This window comes from Patagioenas fasciata, chromosome 10, assembly GCF_037038585.1.
Source record: "Patagioenas fasciata isolate bPatFas1 chromosome 10, bPatFas1.hap1, whole genome shotgun sequence".
Classification (NCBI taxonomy): Eukaryota; Metazoa; Chordata; class Aves; order Columbiformes; family Columbidae; genus Patagioenas; species Patagioenas fasciata.
In genome coordinates, this window is record NC_092529.1 from 2,877,448 (window position 1) to 2,904,245 (window position 26,798).

At 48.3% G+C, this 26,798-nt stretch overlaps 1 protein-coding gene across 1 annotated transcript; it reads right to left on the reverse strand.

Annotated features, from left to right (window-relative positions):
- Positions 1-404: 404 nt before the first annotated feature.
- ABTB1 (ankyrin repeat and BTB domain containing 1) lies at positions 405-26,025 on the reverse strand. The gene is made up of 12 exons (XM_065845559.2): positions 25,843-26,025; positions 23,954-24,016; positions 23,422-23,477; positions 22,325-22,469; positions 20,327-20,486; positions 19,366-19,411; positions 18,246-18,362; positions 13,733-13,848; positions 10,001-10,099; positions 9,237-9,404; positions 5,519-5,719; positions 405-3,764 (listed from the first exon to the last, which is right to left on the reverse strand). Exons 1-12 carry the CDS (start codon positions 25,896-25,898, stop codon positions 3,558-3,560), a joined length of 1,434 nt encoding a protein of 477 aa, XP_065701631.1. The 5' UTR covers positions 25,899-26,025; the 3' UTR covers positions 405-3,557.
- Between the last annotated feature and the right edge of the window lie 773 nt (positions 26,026-26,798).

Sequence of the window (26,798 nt, forward strand, 5' to 3'; positions counted from 1 at the left end):
TCGCACGGCTCCTCACTGGCCTTGTCCCAATGGTACTGGGGTGACCCTGGCTCATGAAGAAGTGATAAGGTTAAAGAAAAAAGAGGGGAGCCTGTTCCAATGCCCCACAGCCCTTTGGGCAAGAAATTCTTCCCCAGATCCAACCTCAACCTCCCCTGGGCAACTTGAGGCCGTTTCCTCTGCTCCTGGCGCTTGTTCCTGGGGAGCAGAGCCCGACCCCCCTGGCTCCAAGCTCCTTTCAGGCAGTTCAGAGATCAGAAGGTCTCTCCTCAGTTCTGTTCTCCAGCTGAACCCCCAGGTCCCTCAGCCGCTCCCCAAAATAAGCTGAAGGAGCCCACCGAATCCTTTTGGAAACAAAGCCAGACTGATGTCAGTTGGGAACAAAGAGGCCACAGCTGAACAGATATAGTGAAATATACTATTTTATTGCCACGCACATGCTTACAGATTTCTTCTTAAATATAATGTTGCTCTGATAAAATTTTACAATCTTCTTAATTCGACAAGTGGCTAATAGTAAAGGACAGAGGCAACGGAACACAAAGGGGACACTGGCAACAGAAGAAAAAACAATCAAGAGGTTTTTATTTTGTGATAAAATGATTTGCAGCAAGAACGAATTCAAATCAAAGTTTTGACGTGGCTCATCTTAATTAGAGAGCTTGCCTGCATGCCGACCATCTGCTTACGCATGCTTTTGATAGCCCTATTTTGCCAAAAGGGATGTGGGGGGGTGATTAAGGGACCCCGAGTAATTGGCCGATCTGACGGGCCTCACAGATGTGACCACTAAGTGCAGGCAGACAGACAGACCAAGCGTTTGCTCCGCAGCCCACGCGGGACCGTGGGGGGCAGATCAAAAGGCCACGCTGACCTTTCCTCCCACGTGTAGGACCGCGGGCTCGCTCCACGCTGTAGGAATGGAATTATTCAAGAGCAGCCCTGCCCCTCCTCTGCCTTCCTCCCGCTTTGCCCACTGCCAGTGTCCATTTTGCTTTAGCAGCTGAGGCATCTGCAGAGAAAAGCGTTAGCGCATTCCTCGCTAATCCCGTTTCTGCGGCTCGTCCAGCACAAGCTGAAGGCAAAGGGCGCGCTCTGTGCTCCGGGGGCTCCGCGCAAGCCCCGTGCGGAGCTGTCACAGCCTCTGACTGCTGCGGAAAGCTGGCTACGAAGAGGCCAGATGGGGAATTCATGCAGAAGAGGGGATGTGATAAACTAAACATCCTGTTTCTATGTTCAGTGCCATCTTCAGCCACGCAGGGCAGAGGAACGTGGGGGACCTGGCCAGCTGGGTCAAGCTGTTGGCTGTTTCTGGAGGAGGATTTCATGAGCCTGACACTCTGCTTAAAACAGGCAGTTCTGCTTTCACCTTGCTTTCTCCACATATCTGGGACTTCATATTAAAGCTTTTCCTCAACAGCTCTTCCCTCCTCAGGTTCACTGAGATGCCTTTATCAGTTCAAGCTGCGCTGGGCTCTTGGGTGTCCTGCCAAACCACACCGAGCTTAGAGATGGACACGGAGGGACAGGAAACAAACACAAAGCTCCTCTTGGTGTCACCAGCCTGAAGAGAAGCACAGCCCTGCTGCTCCCTGCGTCCACACAGCAACACAGCCCTGCAGGGACACATCCCTCACCCTAATGGGGCTGCAGGAAACAAACCACGAGAATCTCCTTGCGCTTCCTCACAAGCATTTTGAAACAAGAAGTGAAGCACGCCCTGCTTGCACAGCCCTGCAGCCGCCACGCCCTGCCCCAAGAGACTTGTTCTGCGAGAGGAACCAGGTAACACAGAAGACAAAGTGCACAAGCACCTGGGGTCCAGTTAAGTCGCTGCACCTCACTCCTGCCTCGCCAGCTTCTGTTGAGTGAAACTCAATCCTGAGACGTGGTTTAGCCGAAGCCCAGCTTATCAAGAGTACAGCGGCCAAACCTCAGCACCCGCTCCTCGCTGTGGTGCCCAAAGCTGCCCGTGTATGTGCAAAGAGCTGCAGCGTCCAGGCAGGTGCTCTGAGCAGGGGCAGCGAGGCTGCGGTTCTCACCTGCTGTGGGAGCATCAGTGTCTCACCCAGCGAGATTAGCAAAGAGAAACGCACCCCCGCATCCACACCTGAAGCAAATCCCTGCTGAAGGCTGCATCTCCAAACCCTTTCCTTATCCACGCAAAGCGCTGTGACTATTACAGAAAACACCACCCTGAAGCTGCACAGGGTCCCAGTTCCCACCTCAAACACTAAAAGCACACCTGAAATGGATTATTTCCATTATTATCTACCTCACAAAATGACCAAAACGACAATATGCATTAGTGATGGCAGCCTCACTGCCTATGCAAGATTCTCTGTGTGCTTTTTCTCCCTCCCAGCACAGCAAAGTGTGCCTGGGACACCCGAGACTCATAACGTGCCATCCTGAACAGCTTTGAGCTCAGCCTATCGGGCAAGCCAAGCTTTACGCAGGGGTTATCACCTGCTGACTGGTGCCAAGGAGAAAGAACATCATTACCCTCATTAGGAGTCTAGGGAGACAACACGAGATTACACGACCCACTGCAGAACACGGACTCAAAGACATTCATTAGTACAAAGAGGGAATCTCCTGGAGGACAACGCTCAAGGCTGAGCAAAGCCAGAAGGTCGACCTGTGGCACAGTGGCCCTGCAAGAGACCCAAATGGCTCCTTTTAGTTTTAAAAGAGATTTCCAGTGACCCCTCTTCCCTGACTCACCAGCAAGTCAGTTTTGCTCTACCACAACAGACAAAAACAATGGGAAAAGTGCTGTTTCCAAGAAGAAGGTGTTTCCTTCCCCTGTTGGGAAGAAAAGCGGTTTCTAAGAATGGAAAGACTCTGGTCTCTACTGTATTCTCCAAGATTTTTGTTCAGAAAGTCAAGTTTTTAAATTCTGAGCACTTCAAAGCAACGAAAAGCTATGGAAGACCTGGAAATCACTTTGGTTTTTTTCATCTAAGAGCTACAACGGCAGGTGAAGACAGCGCCCTCCACACAGCCAAGCACTCCTGTGTCCCTGCTAGGGAAGCACTGCCTACCTTTGCTGATCTCAATGCTGACAGTTCAAGCAAGGCCACTTCCCTTCCACTACACTTATTTGGAGGGTTTAATCCAGTTTTCTTCCTCTGCTGGTGGCAATTGAACAAATAACCTGGCGTGAACCAGTTTCAGAAGTGCATTGTAGGGCAAGAGGACAGGATGGGTCCCCCAGAACAGCCCCCTTCCCAGCCCCACCAGCTCACAGCCCCCCAGCCGCATTGGATTAGACTAGATTAGATTTGGGCTGAGCTTTGGGAGCTACTTCTGAAAGGAGAAACACAAATAAAACCCAAGCCAGAACAAACAAAAAACCCCCCACACAAAATAAAACCAAACACAAACCAGACACACAAACGTCCAGACATAAATAAATTAAAAAGAGACCATGCCTGAAAGTGGATGGGGAGGAGAACAAAGAAGGAGAGACATTTCAGAGACTCGAATGTTCTTGCACTCCAAGGCAGCCCGGGGGGTGACGCGGGCTGCGTGACAGGCAGGGTTTGCACACATCAGCACTCAAGCCCTATACTGGCCAGGAGGTTTTCCAGAGCTTCAAGTTTCTGGTTGGCTTCCTCGATGGCACTGTAAGTCTGCACGTTGCTGGTGATGTGGAAGCGGATGTCATCGACCAGAGGAATGGAGTCGGTCTCCTGCCGCTCCTCCACGGCCTCTGCGTTCTCCTTCACAGCAGCCACAAACTCCTCCAACTCCACCAGCTGGACAGGGTGGACAAGAAAATCGTTAGGAAGACAAGAAGACAGGTAAAGGGATGGAAAGTGTTGGGGTACAGGGCTCAGCTATTGTTGAGGGATCCCGCAGAAGAAAAGGGAATGCGAAGGGTGCATGTGGATCCAAATCTTCCTATGGACACTATTTGGAGATCCATCCTGCTGTTCAACCAGAGGAGGGAGTAACAGTCTCATCATAAATGGTCACAACCATAAGCAATCTGCACCTCAAACAGTGCACCGTGACACCCACTAACTAAATATTCACAGTTCTGGCATTAAGGCACACAAATGCACTCAATATTCCCCCAGAAAGGCTCCCCAGCAGGAACCAGGAGATGCTGCCACACAGTTTTGGGAAATGTCTTGCAACAGGCAAGACGGCAGGTGCTTGTGTCCCATTCAGAACTAGGAGCTCCAGATGACTCTGTCCCCACCACCAGCAACAGATCACAGCAAGGCAGCTGCTCTGTTCTGCGCCCAACCTGACAGAATCAGGTCACCCATGAATGATTTTTGCATCAAGTTCCCCAGGAACATGTGCTGTGCCGAATGGCGAGAGGCAGCTCCTGTCTGCCTGCGCTACCGAGCCGTGCCCAGGCACAGCAGGCTGCTCGGCCCTGCTCCGGGCTACACTCTGCCAAAATCCCTCCCCAATGCCACCATCAGCGCATCTCCACGATGTCTGAACAGCTGAGGCGGCTCCATTTGCACCAGCACCCTTAGGAAGGCACATTGCCAATGCTGGGTCTGAGGACTCCCACTACAGAACTGAAATGCAAGGGGAACACTCAAGCAAAGCCCGATCGTGCCCGATTACTACTTGGGGTATTACCAGCTTTCAAACCAAATCCCTTTTTCAGAAGGCAGGATCGGGGTGCATGCTGATATGTTTGTCATCCCCAAGCTTCATACAGAACAAAATAACAGTCCCAGAATAATTTCCTTCGCTGTTTTCCCATGCCAAAAAGAATTTCACACCTTCCAAGCTGCAGGTGAAAATGTTGCATTCCCACGTGAACTGTGGGAGTCATTTATAAAGATCTGTCTCAGGATAAACACACCCCATAGATTCTAGTTTATCCTTCTCTATGGCAACTTTCTCCACGAGTCCCGAAACTGCTAACTATAATCACTCAGGATAACACCTAAATGGAGCCCCATAAAGAAAACTTCAGTGTTAAAATTCATCACTTCTGGCTGCGCAACAGCCAAATTTCCCCTGAGGAAACCTCTACGGTTATACTTGTCATCCTGGAGGAGGGTGGAGATCATATCGATTTCTCTTTTCTACAGCATTGTGCCCCCAGCAAACACCGACAAACATTCCCTGCACAGAGCTCCCCTGCGCACCCCACTGGGTTCTCCAGGCTGCAGCCAATGTATTCAGGCAACACCATTGTTGCTCTGAACACAGTGGCCGAAAGCTCAATGAGTGTCAGCTGCCCATGGCACTTAGAGAGCTTTTTGGACAGGTCTGTCACCCCATAGTCCACAGGGACGTGCTGGGAAGCCACCAGCACCTGGCTCATTGCAGCGACATCAGGTACTGCCAAGCTCCTCATCCTCTGTCCTAATTCATCACGTGCTTTGCTACTCCTCCACTGCTCATTTTCAGGACCAGTGGGCAACCACTTTTTACAGACCAAAGCACAACCACTAAATGTGTTGTACCTATGGCTCACTGCACAGTCAGATTTACAGGCACATGTGGTGAATGCAGAGGGGAGCGTTTCTGCTACCTTCTCGATGATCTTCGCCATGTACTCGGTGCACTGGTCCTCCAGGCGGGTGAGCTGGAACAGCTTTGCGATCCTCCAGATGCTGACGATGTTGTCCTCGTCGAGGATCTGAGCCAAGGTCCTGCCACACAGGCGCTTGAGACCCGGCAGCAGGTACATGTCTGCCACGCACAGCACGTCGTAGGCGTTTTCCGGAGACAGCTGGCGAGGGGAAGAGGAGAATTAGCGTCCCGTCCTACCCACTCGTCTCTGGCAAACTGCCTTCTCTTGTGTTTTAGCAGAGATTCTCTAAGGTGTTGTTCGGCCCATCACCGGACAGGTGTTCAGAGCACTGTGCAGAGACAGGAGCTCAGGCTTGCAGGGCCAAGCCTTCCACTCAGTTACCACAGAGGAGTTTAAAACGCTGCAGAAGCAGCTTGCTCAGCACAAAGCGAGACGTTTGCCCTTCTGCAGCTCACCCCTGGGGCTGAGCACAAAACAACGCTGACACGCTGAAGTGGGGCTGCTAAGAAATGCTCAGCGTGGCCCGGGAAGGAGGTGGATTTTACCACATGTACTGAGAGAGCTTCAAAGAAAACACAGGAACAAGCTGGCAGAACGGAGCACCCTGTCCCCACCAGGACCCTTCTCACATCTTGTACTGCTGGACTCGGGGTTTGTGACAAATGTGCAAAATTCTCTTAAGTTCCTTCATCCAACTGGCTCTGCTAACTCAGCCAGCACAACCTCCCTGGCACAAGGACAGAAAATTGCACCCCAAATAAACTGTAGGTGAGGCCCAACTAGGTAAGGAACAGAGTCTGCATATCAAATACTACTGGAGCTGTAACAGGCATTCAAACTGAACTAAATCCATGCACCAGATGCTCCAGCTTACACTGTTGTGAGTAGCCTTTAACATTTTCAGGCTCTTGAGCTAGAAAACCACCCTCCCATTTCCCTCTTGGGTACTTTTGTTCCTTGCAAATGATCTGAGGATAAAAAATGCTGTAGATAATGTTGGAGACACCACCTCCAGCTTCACACAGTCTCTTCCCCCTGGCTGGGCAAATCCTATTTCAGTGAACCATCTGCGTCACCAACCTGCAACTAGAGCCTCTCTCCGCACAGTTCTGTTCCTGCTAATGTGAACTGCAAAGAGCACAGTTACCCACATCCATTTTAACAGCAAATCTGCAGGATGCAGCATACCCTGGCTCTGGAGGAGGTGAGATCACTTGTGTTTACAGATCAAGCCACACCGGTCTGGACTGAAGAATGGGAGGTCTGGTGGAACATGGTCCAACGCCCTGATAGCTGGTCAAGCAGCAAAAACACCGCTGTCCATATCTACACGTGTGTTTGTTCACTGGCAACGGCAAAAGGCTGATTATTTCTTCCCCTACAGCTGCCCACATCGGTGTTTGGAGAGACTGCTCCAGCTGTCTGACACGCTGCAACAGCCGTGCAGAAGGATGTGAGATGTATTAGAGGTCTGCCGTGAACGCTGTAGTGTCACGGTGGTGTAACAAAGCTCTTGGGATTATTAATCAAGTGCTGCTTTGTCCTTTCATAAGCCCCGAGAACTTCAGGAGTTGGAGGCATTTGAGTCTGATGGCAGCAGCTCCCAACCGCTTCATCAAGGACAAACCTGGCAAACGTTCCTCCAAAAGCTCCACTTGAGCCCACACAAAAACTCTGATCAGCAACTTCTCTTTCTGTCTGGAAAGCACACATTCTTCCTCAGCACATATTCTTCCTTCCAACTGCAAGCATCGTCACTAATACACAGCAAAGAAACATAAATCTTTTGGAAAAAGACAAGTGGAACTGGGAGTGCTGACACTTGGCTGGAGAAAGCCAGGGCAGGGAGAACACTCCACATGTAAGCGTGGAACCTGAGCTATATTCCTGTTTCCCTCACCATTTTTCCTGATAGTTTTTCATGACAGAAGAACTCTCTGCAGAAGCTCATAAGTTGCCTGTTCAGTTTGAAATACAAGCTAGTTTCTGCGATAGATCCTGCACAAAGAACACATGAGCCAGACCGTTTCAATTCCTACACATTTTTGGTCTGTCCGCCTGCTCCAAGTCCAAACAGGGCAGCTGAGGTACCCTTGGAAAGGGATGGCTGCCTGGGAAACATCCCTCCGGGAGACACCACGAGGAGAGCAGGCAGATGGAGAGGTGCAAGGGAACGGGGTCATGCTGCAGTGCAGCCACAAGGTCAGAGAACAATTTTGGATGGAAGAGACCCTCAAGATCATCGAATCGAACCATTAGCCCAACACTGGCACTGACCCACGTCCTGAGAACCTCATGTCCATCTGTCCAACTCTCCAGGGATGGTGACTCCAGCACTGCCCTGGGCAGCCTGGTCCAATGCCCCACAGCCCTTTGGGGAAGAAATTGTTCCCCAGATCCAACCTCAACCTCCCCTGGCGCAACTTGAGGCCGTTTCCTCTGCTCCTGGCGCTTGTTCCTGGGGAGCAGAGCCCGACCCCCCCAGGCTCCAAGCTCCTTTCAGGCAGTTCAGAGATCAGAAGGTCTCCCCTCAGCTCCTGTTCTCCAGCTGAATCCCCCAGGTCCCTCAGCCGCTCCCATCACACTTGTGCTCCAGCCCCTTCCCCAGCGCCGTTACCTTCTCTCAACTCACTCCAGCACCTCAAGGGCTTTCTTGGCATGAGGGACCCAAAACTGCCCCCAGGATTCAAGGTTTGGCCTCCCCAGTGCCCAGCATGGGGGGAGAAGGTCAGGTCAGGAGCATCTCCACGACCCCAGTGGGCTGCTTTCCCTCTCCGCCTGCCCTTCCAGCACCAGGCTGATGGAAGAGCACAGACAAGAGAAGCATTTGCTCTCTGGCACACCAACAGCAATCCTGCCCTTGTTGCCTGCTAAACACATCTCTCCCTACCACACATTCCCTGCTGCTACCTGGAGGTGAACAGATCAGCAGAAGCAAGGTCACAGCTGCACGCATTCTCTATATGTGGCACCTGACCCAGGGCACAAATACTGCTCAGGAGAAATGACGCTGGCAGGTGCAGCAGCGTCTCCGATCACTGCCCTAACACCAAAACGTGTTCTGGCATCTCATAGCTAGACCTGCGGAAAACATTTGCCGCAAAAGCCAAAGCAGGAAGCTGCTCAAACGCCGAGATTTGCTGCACCTTCCATCAGCCTGAAAACTAGGTGGGATACGGCTGTTTTGTTGCTTGCGATACTGAGCACAGCAAGGCGTTGGTCTCCCAGTGGAACCTTTACCCATCCCTGCAATAAATAACAGTGGAAATAATGACTTGCCACAAATGGAAAAGTGGGCTACGATGCCAAGAGTAAATAAGCAGAATCTCTCAACCTTCTCACATCTCCAAATGTGTTCCATCTGCCATCTACTGGCAGTCACTCACATTCTCCTTCCACAGAGCCCAAGAGGGAAATCTGCAAAGCTCTGCATTTATCAAGCCAACATGCAATGTGCAACCCAATTTCCAAATTTTTGCTATGGGATGAAAGACTAAGGGTTTGTTTCCCAAATGTCACGCACATCAACCAGATTCCTGCCCAGCTAACAGCAAGTCCCAGCATTTGGGTTCATGAGACAGAAATAAGGTAGCAGAGCAGGGCAGTGGGATTTAAGAAGCCAAAACACACACCATCCCCTCCAGATGCTGCAGGAAAACACAGCGGGGAATAGAATGAAGCAGCAGAGGAGGAAAAGTTCCACGGCCGGCCTCACCTCTGTGTCATCGCTGTAGATGTAGTAGAGGACCCGGATGAAGATGTCTTCTGAGATGTTGTGGAGAGTCACCACAGGGATGCTGGGCTGTGTCTGCAGCTCCTCACTCTCACTGAAATGGTCTTCAAGAAGGGCTTTGAAATAATCACTGCGACCACAGAAAAATGCCTGGGGAGGGAAGAAAGACCAACACACTTCTCGTTGCACCAAGCCAAACAGCACGACCAACCAGCTGTCAGAGCAGCTCAAAGATACTTTAGAAGTTCAGACTTTGTAACTCTGATTCTCCCTGTATTTTGAAGCTGCATCTCCAACAGTTTTCCACACCGTATTTCTATCCATGCCTACCCTCAGAAGCAAAAATAAAGGCAATTTGTAAGCTTAAGAGATTCAAAAGTAGCATGGCATTAGGGCAGGAGCTTGAGTTAAGGTTAGATCCCAAAGTCCATTCTTTCTACTGTTTACTTGCAGATGAAACTCTCCCCTCTCCAGACACTGAACTCACAAGCCAGCAGTTGGAGATTTTGCAGCTGTGAATGTTGTAGCTGAGTCCATAAATTTATCTTCTCCCCTCTGCAAGAAATGCAGGGTTTGTTGCTTTGTTAAAGGCTTTAAATATATTTTCAGGCTGCAATAAGACTTTGGTTTTCCAGCTAATGAGGTAACGTGGCTTCTGCAGAGCATACGCAGCACTGGATGAGCGGAGGAGACAGGTGGACTAGATTCATGGCAAAAAGGGAGGAAAATGAAGCACAAGCACATACCTTATGGCACAAAAAGTTGTAATCTGCCACCCGGAAACACACGTCGGGACAACTGTTAAAGTTGTCAGTGCTGTCAAATGGCAACTCCCCGAAACCAACCTAGGAAGAGAAACCAAAAAACCCGACCTTTAACATTCATGTTTAAACATGCGCAGGGTTCCAAATCCGGACTTATTGGTCTTCCCAGAGCAATTCATCCATTCGCCACCACAGTGCAGAGCACCAGCGATGCTCTGAACACAGATTTCCATGTGAAGAACTGGAGTCTTGCACTCCTGATAGAGATATTCCTGGTATGAGTTAGAGCTGCTCCCCTTGGCCATGGAAACTCCCTGACCCTCCCTACACCTCTGGAAAGCATTTCTGTGCCACCTAACAAGGAGATAACAAGGTGAAGGTGATGTTCACTTCATGTAATCAGTATCATAAGCATATTAGAGCTTAGGACTAGCCCTCTACTGCATAGACATACAGGTGGATATATAATGGTAACATATAGATTACACTGCTCTATACACCAGTTTGAAATGGTTTGGCTACAATTACCACCACACTTAAAATCGTCCAACATTTCTAAAGCACGTTTTAAATTTCTCATGTGATTTGCAGCCAAAGATGGTGGTGTTGCAGTATTAATACTCTTGTGAATTATTTGAACACCAACACAGCTCCTCCCAGTCCCACGTGCCAACAAAAGAGCGTTTCAGAGTTCGTCTCCTGAATTACAAACTCCTCTGGGCTCAACCTCCTGCTTCTCACCTTGCCTGGCCCCCACTCTGATGCTCAGCTTTACAAGGTCATTTCCAATTCCTACTACAAAAGCAGGTTCGTGCCTTTGTCTCTCCCATTCAGCGTCAAGTGGCTTTGCAGAATTCTCCCTTTTTAAGTCTCTGCTGCTTCTACTCTCCTCTCTTGTCACGCTTGAGGAATTTCAGCTCCCTTTCAGGGTCTCCCTGCAGAAAACTGGTTTATTCAGGCAACCTCCTCAGCACACCCCTGTGCAGACAAAGCACAGCTGCCAAAATTCAGTATGTAGCCCAGGAAGCACAAAACAGTTTGGCCGAGGAGGTGCAAACACGTTCACAATAACTCATCCACCATACAGAAATATTCTCGACACCTCTCTAGCGTAAGGCTGCTCGAACATCCACGGGATCTTCCAGCCATCACGGTTTTGCTGCTGGGAATCTGCTATTAGCACTTAAACAGAAACGTTGCTGGAAGCAAAAAGCACACAAATGAAATCAGCGGCACCAATTTGTACCTTGGCCAGATTATCTCAGCAAGAATATTGTAAATAAACTACAAAACACAGGGGTTAGTAATCCAAGAGAAGATTACGGGCCCATAACCAGATGCAAGTGGATTGGATTAAAAAAACCCCAATAACTAGGAAGCAGGTTGTAAATAGTTAAATTAATCTGAATTTGTCAAAAGGGCAAAGCAAAGCACAGCACTGTCACGGACACATTACACACGTGTGGAGCCAGACCTTTGTTTCAAAATGTTCTCTCTACACGTTGTAAGATTCAGCCTTATCCCCAAACTGACAAATGGTCATGTTTTTGCAGCCAGACCAAATGTCAATACAGATGCTGAGAACAGTATTTTGTGGCAAACTCTGATCCTTTTAAGTCTGATTTCAGCTTGATTTGGAAAATAAGGCTCATATACTGGAAGCCCCGGAGTCTGTAACTCAGAGGTCACCTGGCAGGCAGGGGATGCAGAGCTGGGCACACAGACAGCAGAAAGCCACATGGTTTTTAACAGTTATCTGGCTTTTTACTGTATCTTACTTAAATCTGTCACTACTAAATTTTATTGCAACAAAGAAGCAGCTGTTGTGGTCAGAAAAATTCTGGCCATTACTAGTTTCAAACAGAACAGAGACAACACTCACAGATACTGAAAGAGAAAAGGTTTTTGAGTATAAAGAGGAGTGAGAAACGAGACACTGAGGTTATAAACACGGTGAAGAGTTCAAAGGATAGTCCTCACTCTAAAAACTAATAATGAACTGTGATGGGATATCAAATGTTAACTATTATTTTAGTCATAGTGCTGAATTACGAAATTGGGATGCACAGGGTATTCTGCACCATTCAAGTATCAAAGACATGACAGGCACATTATTTGTTTATAGCGAAACCGAAAGTTGTGTATTAATAGATCCCCACTCCATGTAATGTGGCATTACATGACACACAGCAGCTCAGGTCTCTTGTCAAGTTCTGGAAATGCTGCCTTTTATCCAAAAGCCTGTTTTGTTCTGCATAGGCTGGAAAAAATATATGTTTCCCTCAAAAACATGGATGTCTGTATGTGACTATGCAATTGTCCCTGACATTTTGAGTTATGTAGTTTGTGTACTATTCCTTATATGGCATCAAACCCTGTAAGAAAGAGCGTGTGCGATTCCTCTGTCTCTGCACAAAGACGCCTGATCCACAGAATTCAACAGGCACGTGGCTGTATCCTCTTCACTTCTACAGCCACAAGTCTAATGCTGCTGTAACTGCCTCCATTCTGACCTACGAATATAGCAAGAAAACCACAGATCACCACGCCATTCATGGTGCCGTCAGATGATTCCAAGTTTCATATTTTCCTTCCAGCTCCTATTCTGCATGAAAGAATTAAAAGGGAGGTGTTCCTAACCTTCGAGGAGAAAAGCTTAACCCAACAGGAGTGTGTCTTCAAGGTCTAAAAACAAGCGATCAAACTTTTTATTAGCAAAGTGACTTATAACTTATATAAATCTCAGTGTTTTGAGGCCCACGATCTTTTGTTAATTCTTGGGGAGGTAAAACTGAGGCTTACTTGTAGTATCACCTCCCTTTAAAGCCTGCACACACACTCTCTGCACCAGGGAGCTCTATTCGGGAGGGGACAGAAAGAAAAAAGGCAATAAGCTGCTGCACCACTCAGTCACACAACCTCTGGGCACAGCAGCCACACAAAATGAGCTCCTGTTATTAAATTCAGTGCTTGGTATTGAGAAGAGAGGGAAAAAAAAGGACAGACATCAGAGCAAAGTGAATCTGCTGATATTACAAAAAACAACAGATGCAGGGAGAATGAAGCCCAGAAATATTTATCCTGTTCATGCAACTGGGAGGAAAGATCCACATATATGAGCCTAAATAATAATACTGGTGGTATTTTAACACAGTGATCATCAACCTGTGGTCTGTGGGCCATTTCTAAGGGTCAACAAGACATAGTTACGAAAAGCAAATCTATTGCCAGTCATGTTAAATTCACTTCAGAGGGACTCACATTTCTGCTGGAAATACTTTCAGGGTTTGCAAGCACCTCTCCAGTGCAGGATGTCAGTTCCTAGCAAGCAAGCCCAGCAAGCCATCTTCCATCTACATGTCCCTTCGGGTACCAACGCCTGCTGATAAAACATTTCTGATGCTCAAGAAGGATGGCAGAGAAAAAGAGAAAGAGCTGAGGGCCAACTCTTGTCCCATTGTAATCAACAGGGAAATCCCCATCAAAGGGTTTGTTTACCAAGACCTCTGCTGGGGGAAAAATCCAAGGGAAAGGACCAGCACCAACAGCTTCATTAAACAATATTACAGAATTGCCAAGCAATAAAAGGCTTTCAGCATTCAGAGCACCAGCAAACAAGCAAGCACTGAACTCAAACAGCTAGAATGCGACTGAACACATGTGAATACGTATCGCAGCCCCGCAGAGACCAGAAGTAGTATAAATGCTCCGTACCCGCAGTTCGGCTGGCAGGGCGCAGTCTGCGAGCAGAGCCAGATCCTCCTGCAGCCGGCAGTTACCTGTGGGCTCAATCGTCAGCACTTTCACACAGGTCCCTGGCTTGGAAGAGACTGGAGAGAAAAAGAAAAGAGAAAAAAAAGCAGAGATGCCTAAATTCCTCTACAAACATTCTCTCCTATTTCAAGAAAGGGCTGGAAGGGGATGCATCTATGTTGTCTCTTCTCAAACCTCTCCTTCGTTCCTCATGCTGGAATATCAACCGTGGCAAACACGAAGTTGCCGCACACATCCTTCAAGCCTAACGTGCTCTCCGCAATTCTTGTCATCAATTAGAGTTGAGGACCCTCAATCAGGAGCCACCCATACGATGCCTTCCCCAGCCAACCACCCCGACCCCGACAGTGTCACCCAACATGAAGCCCATGCCAGGGAGCCTTTAGTTACAACAAAGCTGCTTCCATGCTTCTCTGCTCGGCCACGTGTTCCCATAGAATCACACAATGGCTGGGGTTGAAGGGACCTCTGGAGATCCCCCAGTCCAACCCACCTGCTAACGCAGGGTCACCAGAACAGACCACACAGGATCACATCCAGGTGGCTTTGAATGTCTCCAGAGAAGGAGACTCCACAACTCATGGGTCGCCTTTCAGCTGTGCCATAGTAACTTCACTCCAGCGAACAAAGGGATTTATTTTCGTTCAGGTATAACTTCTGTGCACCCAAGCCTGTCCTCTGTTCTCTACCTGTAGATTCTCAAAACACAAAGACCACCCCCCAAACTCCTGAGCGTGCCTCTGTTGTTTGCAAACATTACCTAAGTATTACTACCACCACCAAAGAGATCAAATAAACCACGTGAAGACAGCAACTTCATTTGTCTTCTTCACACCTTGTGCATCTTCCTGCCTTCCCCTGCCAGCCTGCACAACCAAACAGCGTGATAAAAAGGAAGCAAAACGCACCATCACACTTTTGTGGTCCTGCTACGACTGAAGTTGCTGCGGAGCTCACTGGGACCAACCTGCTTGACTTCAAATGAGCGGCAGCCCAAAGTACACCCCACTTTGAGCTGCGATAGCGCTGCCAGCACAGCTTTTCCTCTTTCTGGCCACCTCCCTTCTGCAGTTCACTACCCCGGGTTTGTTTTCAGCTCTGCATGCTTTGGGGTGAGGACTGGAGCATATAAAACATTCAGGATTCTTTGGCATATAGGGAAGCACGTTAACAAAACACAGAGCACTGCTGGCAAATACGAAGTTGCGGCAGGGAAGGCTCGAGATGCTGTTGGGAGCCAGAGGGACACAGAGTTACCGCTCAAGGACAAAAGAGTTAAGCGGCCCCACGCGGAAGCGTTCAGAAGAATTTCTGACAGGTATGATTCACCGCATTAAAACCCCTCACAGGTGAATCACACCAGCTTGAGATCTCATTTCTCCTGACATTTTGCACAGCATTGCGTGAGCGCCATCAGATGACTCCAGCGGGCCGTGGGCGAAACGAGACCACGATGTGCCACAAAACAAGTTCTCCGCCCCCTCCTCCGCGTTCCCGCTGCACCCTTCGGGTACGTCACCTCAAAAAGGCGGAATATCCCAGAAAGATGCTGGAAAGGGAAAGATAATCTACCCATACAAGACAGTTACCATCATAGCTACGCAGGGAGCTGCTCCATCAGTGCTGAATGCTACCTGCAGAAACAGGACTTGGGGGTAAATAACCAAGAGGAGATTTAGCACCAACACAAACAAGAGCAAGTGCATTTTCTCGAGAAGCTGTGTCCGCTTACAGAGCAGCGTGAGAGGGGGAAACTTCTCGCTGTGCAATAAGAAATTCTTTATGGCAGAGAGAATCATTTGTATTTGTGTAGTGCCCGTTATAACAGCCACCAAATCGATCAGGCTCTGTGAGCGCTAATGGAGCCGGCAAGTTTTAAGCAGTAGTCGAGGGGAAGAGTTCTTCTCTTGGGATCAACGAAGCATCTGTGCACTTTCACAGTGACATGAAAGAAGAGAGATTTGTCTGAGAAGCACATCTATCATGAGACATTTCAGACATGGCATCTCTCAAATCCGAGAGCACGGCATTCGGTATCACGAGCAACCCTCTCCTACCAGAAGCAATAAAAATCCAAGCGGCAGAAGAGGAATAAGCTGTTGGCTGCAAGCAAGCAGCAGGGACCGTCACCTTCTCGCAAGAAGTCGCAATGAAGGGTTTTCTGAAAAGAGCAACGTACAAAGAGCTTTGTAGTCGTCTGTTTCAATTAAGCCAATTGAAAGAATAAATCTTGTGAGCCACCACAAAAAAAAAAAAGCCACAAAAATCCCCACCAAACTCCCAAACATTTCCAAAGTGATGCCACACTCGGGTACCTGCCTTCTACATCCTCATCGCAATACCACAACCAGCTATAACCACAGATTTTGTACATCCAGTTCGTCTGCTACAACGGCAAATATCACTAAACTTGCTCTCAACCTCTTTTTGCCCTAAAAACGGTAGAAATAACTGCAGAATGTTTATTTTCAAATACATCTCATCCTAAAGGAAAGATTATGGCTAAATCTGGACAAACCCTGTCTGAACTCTTCCAAACACCGCACAGTTTTTCCTTGTCATAGCCACAATATATACATGGGGAAAAGACACAAGTGTTCCCACCGACATCCATGTCAAGTGCAGCAGAGGGCACTGGGTCACCCTCTTCAGCCTTGTCCTAAACCACTGTCTGCACACGCCAAGACAGTAAGTACTTTTGAAATGCTGATTAACTCCAGATAATGAGATTGCAGAGCCTGCAATTATCCACTGGAGCTGCGCAAGCTGGAGTTCATGTTGTTTTATCAGGCACGTTTCAACTTTATAATACAGATGCAAGACATGGCCCTGCTCTGCAGACCTGAATCTGCTGTTTCACTGAAAGTACCTTGGACAAGCAGAGACTCCTAAAGCACCAGAGGGAACAGCAACGCTTTGCCAAGCGCCAGATGTGATGTAATATCTGTCTCAGTTTTTAACTTCTATAATTCTTATATGTATTATTTTCTGAAGAATCAAGTTTTCCTGGCTTCTGCATGAGATCTCAGAAACAAACATTTAACAGATCAGCAGTTCTGTCTCTTCACTCGAATTCAATCTGTCATAAATAAAATCAAGGCCAGTATTTCCACCAGTGCTTTACATCACCCATTGATTCTGTCTTCTGTCAGAGCTTAGAAATGAGGAACCGTTCCCTCCCAAAGAACACATTAGTTCTGTGCCATCTGAGATGTTTGTATCATGATGTTTGCAAGAGGAGCTTGCAGCTCAAACTCTCAACCAACCTGAAATGTTGCTTCACCATTTTCCACTTTTGAACCCCACCAAGAATTCAGCATTTCTGCAGTTCACGGATCTAACCACCAGACTTACGGTCCAATGACATAGTACACAGTGGCTTCAGACAGCTAGCAGACCATCCACCTTATTTTCCTCCTCCAATCTGAGCTTTTAACTTGATGTATTAAGGTGGAATGGTCACCTCAGGGTCTCACTTAGACCCTGGGAGAAAAGGGAAAAAAAGAAAAAAGGAAAAAAATTGGAAGAAATCTCTGATGTCAAAGATGCCACAAGATAATTCTGTTACCTGATTGTCTGAGTAGTTTTTATTTTCTACTCATGGTATTCACCGATTCCCACCACTGATTAAATACACAAACCAATATCTTACACTACTTGTAGCAAGAAACCTCAAACCAAAATTAACTCAAGTAAAGGAGTTAACTCAGAGCATGAAACGAGAATCAGATGTTTTCAGCCTGAAGGTTTTGTTGCTAGATAATAGTTTGTAACTCAATGACTAACACCACTTTGCTCTACTTGTGCTGTTTTGATTTTTACTCACGTGTCCTTTAGATTGAACTAAGGAGATGAATGACAAACTGTTGGTTTTCATGCAATAAGCTGATGTCATGATTAGATCACAAGCACTCTGGGTAATAAAAATCCTTAAATAGAGGATTGTATCATTTAAGGTTTGGCACATACCCGTGTTATAAATACACACATGTTTTCAGAAATATTTCTCTGCTCTTAAAAGTGTTATATCTCTCTTTGCATCCATTTTGAGTCAATTATCAAATGTTTTCCTCTGGTTAGGGGTCAGACAAATGCAGAAAAGGACTCTTAATTGTACATATTATACCTCCCCAGGGATTTAAACAAGCTCTCTGCTGAAAGGCACTTCCCAAGTTACTCCACAGCACTCCACCGAATATCTGGCAACCACGGCAAAACCCTGCTGCCATGGCTGCTCTACTGTAATGGAAAAATTCAATATAAATTATAAACATGCATGTGTCAGAAACCAGAGCCCACAACTGAAAACTAGCGTGCAAACATGGGAATTCCACAACAGAATCATTTTCTGGAAGCCCCAAGAGCATCGTGAAACATCCAACATCGCACTTTCCTCTTTCTCCCAGAAAGGACACAGGGGCAGAGCACAGACAGCAGCAAGTAAAACGCTTACCAAATTCATAGACTTTTTTACATTTGGTCTCCAAATCGTCTATGAGGTCCTGTAGCCGACACTGCTTGGCCAACCTCTTGCAATCATTGACATATTCGACGTCGATATCAAGACGACCTGCCAAGAAGAAATGCAGCCAGCTCTTTTAATCCATACCACTAAATGTGTAAAAACAGCAAAACTGTGGATTGAAGACTCGATGGCACAGAAATTTAGTAATCAGACACACAGCCTCACTTCTCAGCATCCAGTTCCAGCTGAGTCCAAGAACCTAAGACTTGGTAACCCACTTTGATAAATCTCACTCTGGCACCTGGTTCCCATTCCCACCTTCCAGTGTCTACCCAAATAGCTTCATTCAAGAGGCCAAAGAGCAAGCAGACTCACACAAAAGATACCTAATTCCCTCAGACAAGAACAAAAGAGCAGCACAACGGCAGCACGCATGACTACCACCATTGCCTATCTGGTTTAGGGTGAGAAAAGACTTTAGGCTAACGAGCTGTCATGCCAGAATCTTTTACCATCAGTAAAAACACAGTGAGGAACATTTTGGAAAATCCTGGGCTGGGGAAGGAGAACCCTGAAGTTATTTTCTGGCACCACCTCCTGGCCTGAAATAGTTCAGCAGTTTGCATGCCTACAATATGACATTTGGGGTTTTCATAGAAGGTTTAGGATCAACTTCTGTTCAGAAAAAAATATATTAGAAAGTAGCAAAATCATTCAGCACACACCGCTCAGGTCTGCCAGGCTGAAAATGTCCTACGTGGGAACCTGGCTTTTCACCAGCTTAGGGGATTGTTATCCCAGACGACAGATTTACTTTCCTTAAAGTTAAAAATACGTTCTTCAAATCCATCCAACCAATCAACTCAAGCTGATTTTTTTCTTTTTTAATTGGCTGTATAGTTATTGGCAGGACAACAACTGGGAAAAGGTACAAAAAACTTGGAAGAGAAGAGGATTGCTCACATTCTCCCTTTCTGCCAGCAGAGAGGATGTTTTGGTGACTCGTGCACCCAAACACGGGTGCCTGCAAGCCTGTGCCGCTAAAACAGAGCGATGGCACAGGCAGCTGCCCACCAGCTGTACATACATACACTAGATGGTAACTTACCTGTGTAGAGATACTGCAGAAGGGAGCCAAAGGCTGCTGGATTAATCTAAAATACAACAGGAGAAAGTTACCTTTAGAATTCTCAGGAACTTAATAACAAGCTTGAAACTTGCCTGAATACAAACACGATCCCGAACAAATGAGAAAGACCCCACTTAAATAGCAACTCACACACTGCACCCAGTTTCCAGGCTCCTCGTGTAACTAAAGCTGCCGCTCCACCTGGTTTACACAACCCTTTAAATGGACCAACTAGTGCTAATCCAAGAGCCTGGGGGGACAGGACCTGCTCCAAAGGCACAGCTGTAGTACAGGCTCTGTAAAACCCACTCTGTCGCTGGTCGCAAACACTTCCAACTCTTCTCAATTGGAGAGGAAAGACATGTTCTCGTTCAAAGAGAAAAGAGACAAATTAAGCCATGTCCTGAGAAACTGGAAGTATTTTTGCGATGGAAGGTTTTGCACAGCCACAATCAAGCTACAGAAACATATGCCAGAGCATTGGTGATTAATGGATGGAATGCACTTATGGCCTATTTAGTTCTTGCTGCAAAGGCAACAAAAGGGACTCAATTAGTGCCAATTATGGAGGTGATGTCTCTGCCACAGACCACCTGTCCACCAGGAATTAGACAGACTCAATTCATTCCACAGAGAAGTCGTGATGCAGCTGGCAGATGGTAACAGCTACCTGCTAGTGCAATTAATTCAGATATATTTGAGCCCATGACAGAGGGAACAAAGGGGAAGGACGCAGCCTACAGCCTTTTGTTATCCAAATAAGATGCTATTTTACTGCATAAAGTGCTTCCACAAGCCCCTCTCCTTGACTAGGGTCATTCTGAGCTCCAGGAGCTATTTGCTGTGGAAGTTAACCCTCAAACTGTCCCTTCTACTCACTTTTCTTACCCAGCTGAAACAGAAAAAGAAAGGAAAGAGCTGGAAGCACAGCTTTGCTCACCAGTGGATGCTTCAACACTATCATGTTCTTCCCCTTCCATTTGGTCTCAAACATTTCTGCAAAGTAGGCGCTGCGAGCGCTGAGAATGCAGCGGTGTGCACAGAAGGATTTGCCATGAACGATGAAAACGATGTCGCTTTGGTAACCCTGCTCCAGCAACCTGTCCGGAACAAAGAGAGGGGAAATTCACTGCAGAATGAGGAAGAGGACAACCGAGAAAAGCTAGCGGGGGACACGCACAACCTGTTGTAAATGAACAAACATCTCTGCACACTGCAGTCTCTCCCTGCCCAGTTAAAAGGCCAGCACAGAGGCTGATACTTCACATACCAGACCGGGATCTGGCACTCCCTCCAATGACTCAAAGAAGTTTTGTTAGTGCAAGAGGGAGGCTGGAGAATGAAACCTTCATGCCTCAGGTGAGCATCTGAGCACAGGGAATAGATTTTGAAGTGTAACTAGATGCCACCAAACACATCCCTAAAGGTTAACTCTGCTTTTACATTGTCAGATGACAGCTCTACCAAAGCACACACTTTCAAAATAATTACCCCACGACAAAGGTGTAACTTTCCTGCTCTCTGGCCACTGTCTGTGCACTCTTTAACCATGCAACAAATAGGAGAGGACTTGATGTCACCCGCCCTCAGAAGAAGGAAGGATGTTACAGGCATGAAGTGCAGGCAGTTACCACATCAGAGATGAAGCCTCGTTCATGACTGCATGCCCGTACCCTCATTCTTTAAAAGGAAAAAAACCAAGATTGCTACTGCTAGAGCTTACAGCAACCATCACCAGTGTTTCCTAATGCACATCACCCTTCACGTATATTGCCTCACAAATATCCCCAAACGCTGGGCATCAGACTCCTCAAGAATAGGACTGGTGCACAGAATGGTGTGGGGTCACACAGAATTACATCAGAGCAGGGTCTTGATTGCTGATCTCAGCCTCCTGCCACTACAACATCCTTCCTTTGAGCATCTTGCCCAACAGAAGCAGTTAGGTGTTTATTTTTTGTCCGCTACAGTTGTTTCAATTTTAATGCAAGGTCTGTCTGGAATAAAGAGTGGAAAACAGCACATTGCAGTGTGTGCTCAACCCTGCATCACCTGAGCCACAAACTCGCCAGGGGAGTGATGAATCACCCTGCAAAATTCTCTTTGCCTAAGAGGCAGAATCTGATTTTACTCAGACAATTGAGTTTCCTTCCTCCTCCCTTTCCCCACAGCTTTGGAAATTAGGGCTCTAGTAATGGGAAGATTATCAGATCCTTCTAGGACTTATTTGCTCTCCAGTTTTGAAGATGCAGATGCCAAAATCTTATTTTTTTTAAGTCAGTCCAATGGGAATTAAAAAGCAACCTAAAAAAACAATTCTGTGTAATAACATCAGAACTACCAGGGTAGAAAAACAGCAAGAAGACTGACACTATTCCTCCGCTCCTAGAGCAAATTAGTTGTCTTCTCAAAACCTAGGCTGAGGCTACAGGGTGTGACAGCCAGCTTTCAGAAGTATCTTTAAATTAACACACTTTTATGAACAAAAAGAAAGAACTGAGCACTGTCCTATAAGTCAGTTTGAAGCTTCTGAAGGTGCTCTGTCTCAGAGATGAGATTCTTGTTATCATCACAGCACTTCAGGCCTGAAACTTAATTTCAGTTGACACGCCATCCTAAATCGCTGATGTGGTTTTAGTGATCTGATTTTGTTTTGACAGTCAGGGACACTCTAACACTTCTGCCTTAGAAAGACCAGTGTTCTGTTGGCTCTGTGTACCTGAGTCACTGGAGGTTGTATTTTAAATGCACATATAGCTGGAAGTCAACCCTTCAGGCACAAAGGAACATCCCTTGGGAAGCTCTACATGCCCAGGAATTAGACAGGGCACCGATCAGTCGCCTTTCAAATCTGCCCTTACCAGAGAGCTTGAATACCCAGGTTACCAGCTAAAGGGTGACAGAATGGGCTGCACACGGAGCTGCCCCATCTGCTTACCGCTGTAGGAAAACATCGTAGTAATCTCTCTTCATGCACTTTGCCGTGATCTGTTTGTATTCCTTCAGCAGGCGGCGGATGGCGTCACTCAAAGCTCCGTACAAACAACGTTCCCCATCAAACGTGTTTGCCTCGCATTTCGCTCCTGCAAAATGATCCCAGGTACATGATGGAGGGCAGAGTTAAATCTTTCTCAAGTGCTCATGAATGGCCGCTAAACGAGCGTGACTTTTGGTTGGTGACATGTTTTACTGTGATTCCCTACACTACTGAGCATATTTAGAAAAAGTAAGCTCCCCTTACATGTGTATAACCTAAAGTTGTTCTCCCACAGCAAAATCCCATTCCAAAGAAGCCATGACTCTTTTAATCTTATGCTGGTAATAAGCCTCTCAGTGAGGCTCCAGCAGTGCTCTGGGAAGAAGCACAATCACTAATTGGACTTTCAACAGCATTTCTGCCTTGCACAAGGCGAGACGCCTCTTTAGGTTAGATTCTGCTAGAAATTTGGAGGGCACTTGCATTTTGGTATTTTAGAACTACACAAGTGATTAAGACACTTTGAATGCAGCGGAAGAGACGAACCTTTTGAGATGACTGCATTCTGGTTCCTCTGCCAAAAAATCACCACTACCTAAGGGAATTTGGGTGCTGGGAACCACTCGGGCAAGCACTTTGCCTGGAGAGTTTGTCTTGCTTTGTCTGAGGTCAGTAAAAGCCCTTGCATTTCAGTCCTGTTTAGAAAGGAAGGCTGCCAGAAGAGTGTAAGAAAGTTTTAAACAGGTTGTTCTTCAGATGAAGTACAATTCTTACATCAGCATATTATTAAGAGCAAAGCACCCTGGCAAAACACCAGGTGTGATTTCAGAAAGCCGTCACGTCACAGAAAGCTTCCCTGAAGCAAACTGAAGCAGCAAATGGACTGCAAAGGGACCATGAAAATGTGTCCAGGGCTCCCACTGCAGCCTGAGACCGCTGATCAGATGATTGGTTTTAACAGAAGTAGTTTCCACACGGGACAGCTAGAACACCACACAATTCCTACAGACCAGTACAGAGAAACATATTGCACACTTAACCAGGACACTTTTGCTCACCATTGGCTAGAAGATAGCGTACCAGCTCTTCATGTCCACAGAGGCAAGCATAATACCTGACAATAACAAGAGAAAGAAAATTAAAGATGCAGTAGGAAGGAAAACCCAATGTTTGGGCACACCACAGCATGTAGACCCCACCACCGAGCCAACCCAACAAACTCCAAAGGTGACGCCTCATAGGAGTAAGGAATTTCTAATGAATAGCAGAGAAGTCTGACCCCAGCAATAGACGTTAGAATGTCACAGACTTTGAGGGGGGAAAAAGCCTCATCAGGCCAAAAACAGATGGTTTAATCCAGGCAATCTGGTCACAAAATTAACCACCCTTCTGAGCACTACTACAGCAAGCATCAGTCACATGGGGAGACAAAGACATATTTAGCAAAGCACCCGCAAAGAAGAAAGCAGAAATATATAGGCAAATCTCCCAAAAAGCAGAACCTGAGACGTTTTCTAACAGCGCTCCTAGGTGCTGAGATAGCAAATGAGCTCTGAAAGCCCTTCCCTCCCGCCCACCAGCAGGACTCACAGCGGTGTACTGTCCCATTTATCACGGACATTAATTTCCACGTCTCGCTGTTCAAGAAGGTATCTGGAAGAAAAGGGAGTGCAAAGTTATAACTTCATACAGCTGCTCAGTCACTGTAGTGGTTCAACTCCAACCACTAACGCAGCCACTCACTCACTTCCCCCAGTGGGATGGGGGAGAGAATCAGAGTCAAAGTGAGAAAACTTGCGGGTTGAGATAAAGGCAGTGTAATGGGTAAAGCAGAAGCCGCACACGCAAACAAAGCAAAATGAGGGATTAATTCACCACTTCCCACCGACAGGCAGACGCTCAGCCATCTCCATCAAGCAGGGCTCGATCACACATGATGGTTACTTGGAAAGACAAACACCATCACTCCAAACATCCCCCCCTTCCACCTCCTTCCCCCAGCTTTTAGACTGAGCATGAGTGTGTGGAACATCCCTTGGGCCAGTTGTGCCCCCTCCCAATGTTTCGTGCACCTCCAGCCTCCTGGCTGGTGGGGTGGTGCGAGGAGCTGAAACGGCCCTGACTCTGCGTAAGTGCTGCTCAGCAGTAAGGAAAACATCCCTGCATTATCCACACCAATTCCAGTGCAAATCCAAAGCACGGCCCCATACCAGCTACCAGGAAGAAAACTATCCTGTGCAAAACCAGAACACTCACATCCTCCTCTTTCAAAACAATAACTTTGAGTTTATACAGTAACTTCCAAAGGTATGACAGGATCTTGCATTTGACTCAGGGAGCTGTCGGCTATGGCTGAAGGGGCATCAGCCAAACCCTCTGCCCAAAGAACAGCGTTCTGCAGTTCTGCAGCACAGCTTGGTAGCTCCCTTCAGTTTTAAATAGTGCTCATGGGGAAAGCAGTGGATCAAACCTACCTCCTGCTGATCCCTAACAGGGCAGCAATCACAGAAACAGCCAGAACACTTCACCAGCACCTTCACATTCTCCAGCAATGCTCACAGCCTGGCTGCTCACAAATAAGTGGCCAAGTTTACAAGGCCAAGGCTGGACTCCCCTCCTGCTCATGGCTTTTCTTGCCACAAGTAACGATGCCAGTGTCATTCCAGATTGCTCTTAATTCCTACCACTTCCTTATCCTGCACATCCTGCACACTTAGGCTACATCAAGTGCTGCCAACACTCCCTCTTTAGCACCTGGAGAAGGCGGCCTTCGCCTTGCACACAAATCCCCTGCACAGCCTGGCTCTTGCTACATTCTCTCCCCAAATACTGCAAAACCATCTCTCCTAACCACGTTTAAAAGTCCCTCTCAGCCTTCACAAAGATTCTCAAGTTGGTTTCCTTTTTTCACGCACCACATCAATCCCCCCTTTTGCTCCCTCCAGCTTTCCCATCTCAAACTTCATGTTCCTCTGACCACATTCAAAATCCCAGACAACTCAGAACTGAAAGGCGCAGTAAGGCCTCCCCGGAGCTTCTCTTCTCCAGCTGAACACCCCAGCTCTCTCAGCCTGTCCTCCCAGCAGAGCTGTTCGAGCCTCGGATCATTTCCGCAGCTCCTCTGGCCCCTCTCCAACAGCTCCATGTCTGTCCTGCGCTGAGAGCTCCCGAGATTCCTTGGGGGGAAAAGCCAGGCGCGTTTATTTATAAAGCAACTCTCCTTTTCACACTGCAGTGATCCCCTGGCACCGCGGCTGCCCCGAGAGCTGCGAGAGGCCGCGGGTTGGGCCGCCGGGAAAGGCCGGGAAGGGCCTCTGGGAACCCGGCCCCGGGGTGGCCACAGGACCGTGAAGCGACTGGGCAAGGCCGGGCTGCCCCCGCCGGGCCCGGCCCTGCTCCCCCGGGCGGCTAAAGCGATTAAAGGCAGTGGCTCACTCGGGGGGGGACACCGGGAACCACCCACCCGCCGCTCGGCTCACCGGACGCGGCTCACGTCCCCTTTTTTGCAGCTGGTGAAGAGGTCGCTGGTGTCCATGGCCGGGGCAGGCCGCGGGGCGGCGGCGCCGCATTGACGCGAAGAACGGAGGAGCAGCCGCAGGGGACCGGGCCGGGAGCGGCCGCAGGGGCAGCGGCGGCGGGACGGAAGCGGCGGCGGATGTAAACACCGCGGCGGGGCGGAGCGCCCCCCCGGCCGGCCTGGCCTAGCGGCGCGCCGCGCAGCGCCCCCGCGCGGCCCGGAGGAGCAACTGCCGCCCGAAACCGTCGGACACGCGTGGAACGGGGTGGGTGCAAGGGGTGACACGGGGTCTTCTGGAACGGGCATATGGGGGCTGCTCTGGAACACACCTGGGGGGGGTTCTGGTCGGGAATTTGGATGGGAGGGGCTGGAGCACATGGATGGGCTCTGAACCATGTCCAGTTGGCTGGGGTCCAGCGCTGGAGCAGGGGTGGGATGGTGGGCGCTGGTTGGGGACACCGGTGCTGGGACACACATGGCACAGGGGTGTAAACTGCTCGGGAACAGAGGCTCACGCTCAGCCCCCCTAACAAGGAACAGGGGTCCCAGGCTGGTTCTGCCAGGATGAGGCAGGGGACACCCCACAGGACCAGGACTGTTACCCCACAGGACCAGGACTGTCACCCCACGGGACCAGGACTGTCACCCCACGGGATCGGGACTGTCACCCCACGGGACCGGGACTGTCACCCCACGGGACTGGGACTGTCACCCCATGGGATCAGGACTGTCACCCCACGGGACCAGGACTGTCGCCCCACGGGACCGGGACTGTCACCTCATGAAGAACCAGTTTCTCACAGCTGGCACAGCTCAAGGGTTCTGCAGCAACCTGCAAAGGGAGAATTAAAGGGGTAAGGCTGATCCCACCACCCCGTCGTGGGGACCCGGCCAACACGGCGGACATGAATTCAGATG

Bases quoted from the DNA above. Each gene is read 5' to 3' on its own strand.
- ABTB1 (XM_065845559.2), bottom strand. From the start codon at position 25,898: ATGGACACCAGCGACCTCTTCACCAGCTGCAAAAAAGGGGACGTGAGC. The intron at 18,363-19,365 runs GTAAGTTACCAT...TCTTCTTGGCAG, and splicing joins TCTGCAGTATCTCTACACAG to GTCGTCTTGATATCGACGTC. The intron at 13,849-18,245 runs GTAAGCGTTTTA...TTTTCTCTCCAG, and splicing joins TAAAAAAGTCTATGAATTTG to TCTCTTCCAAGCCAGGGACC.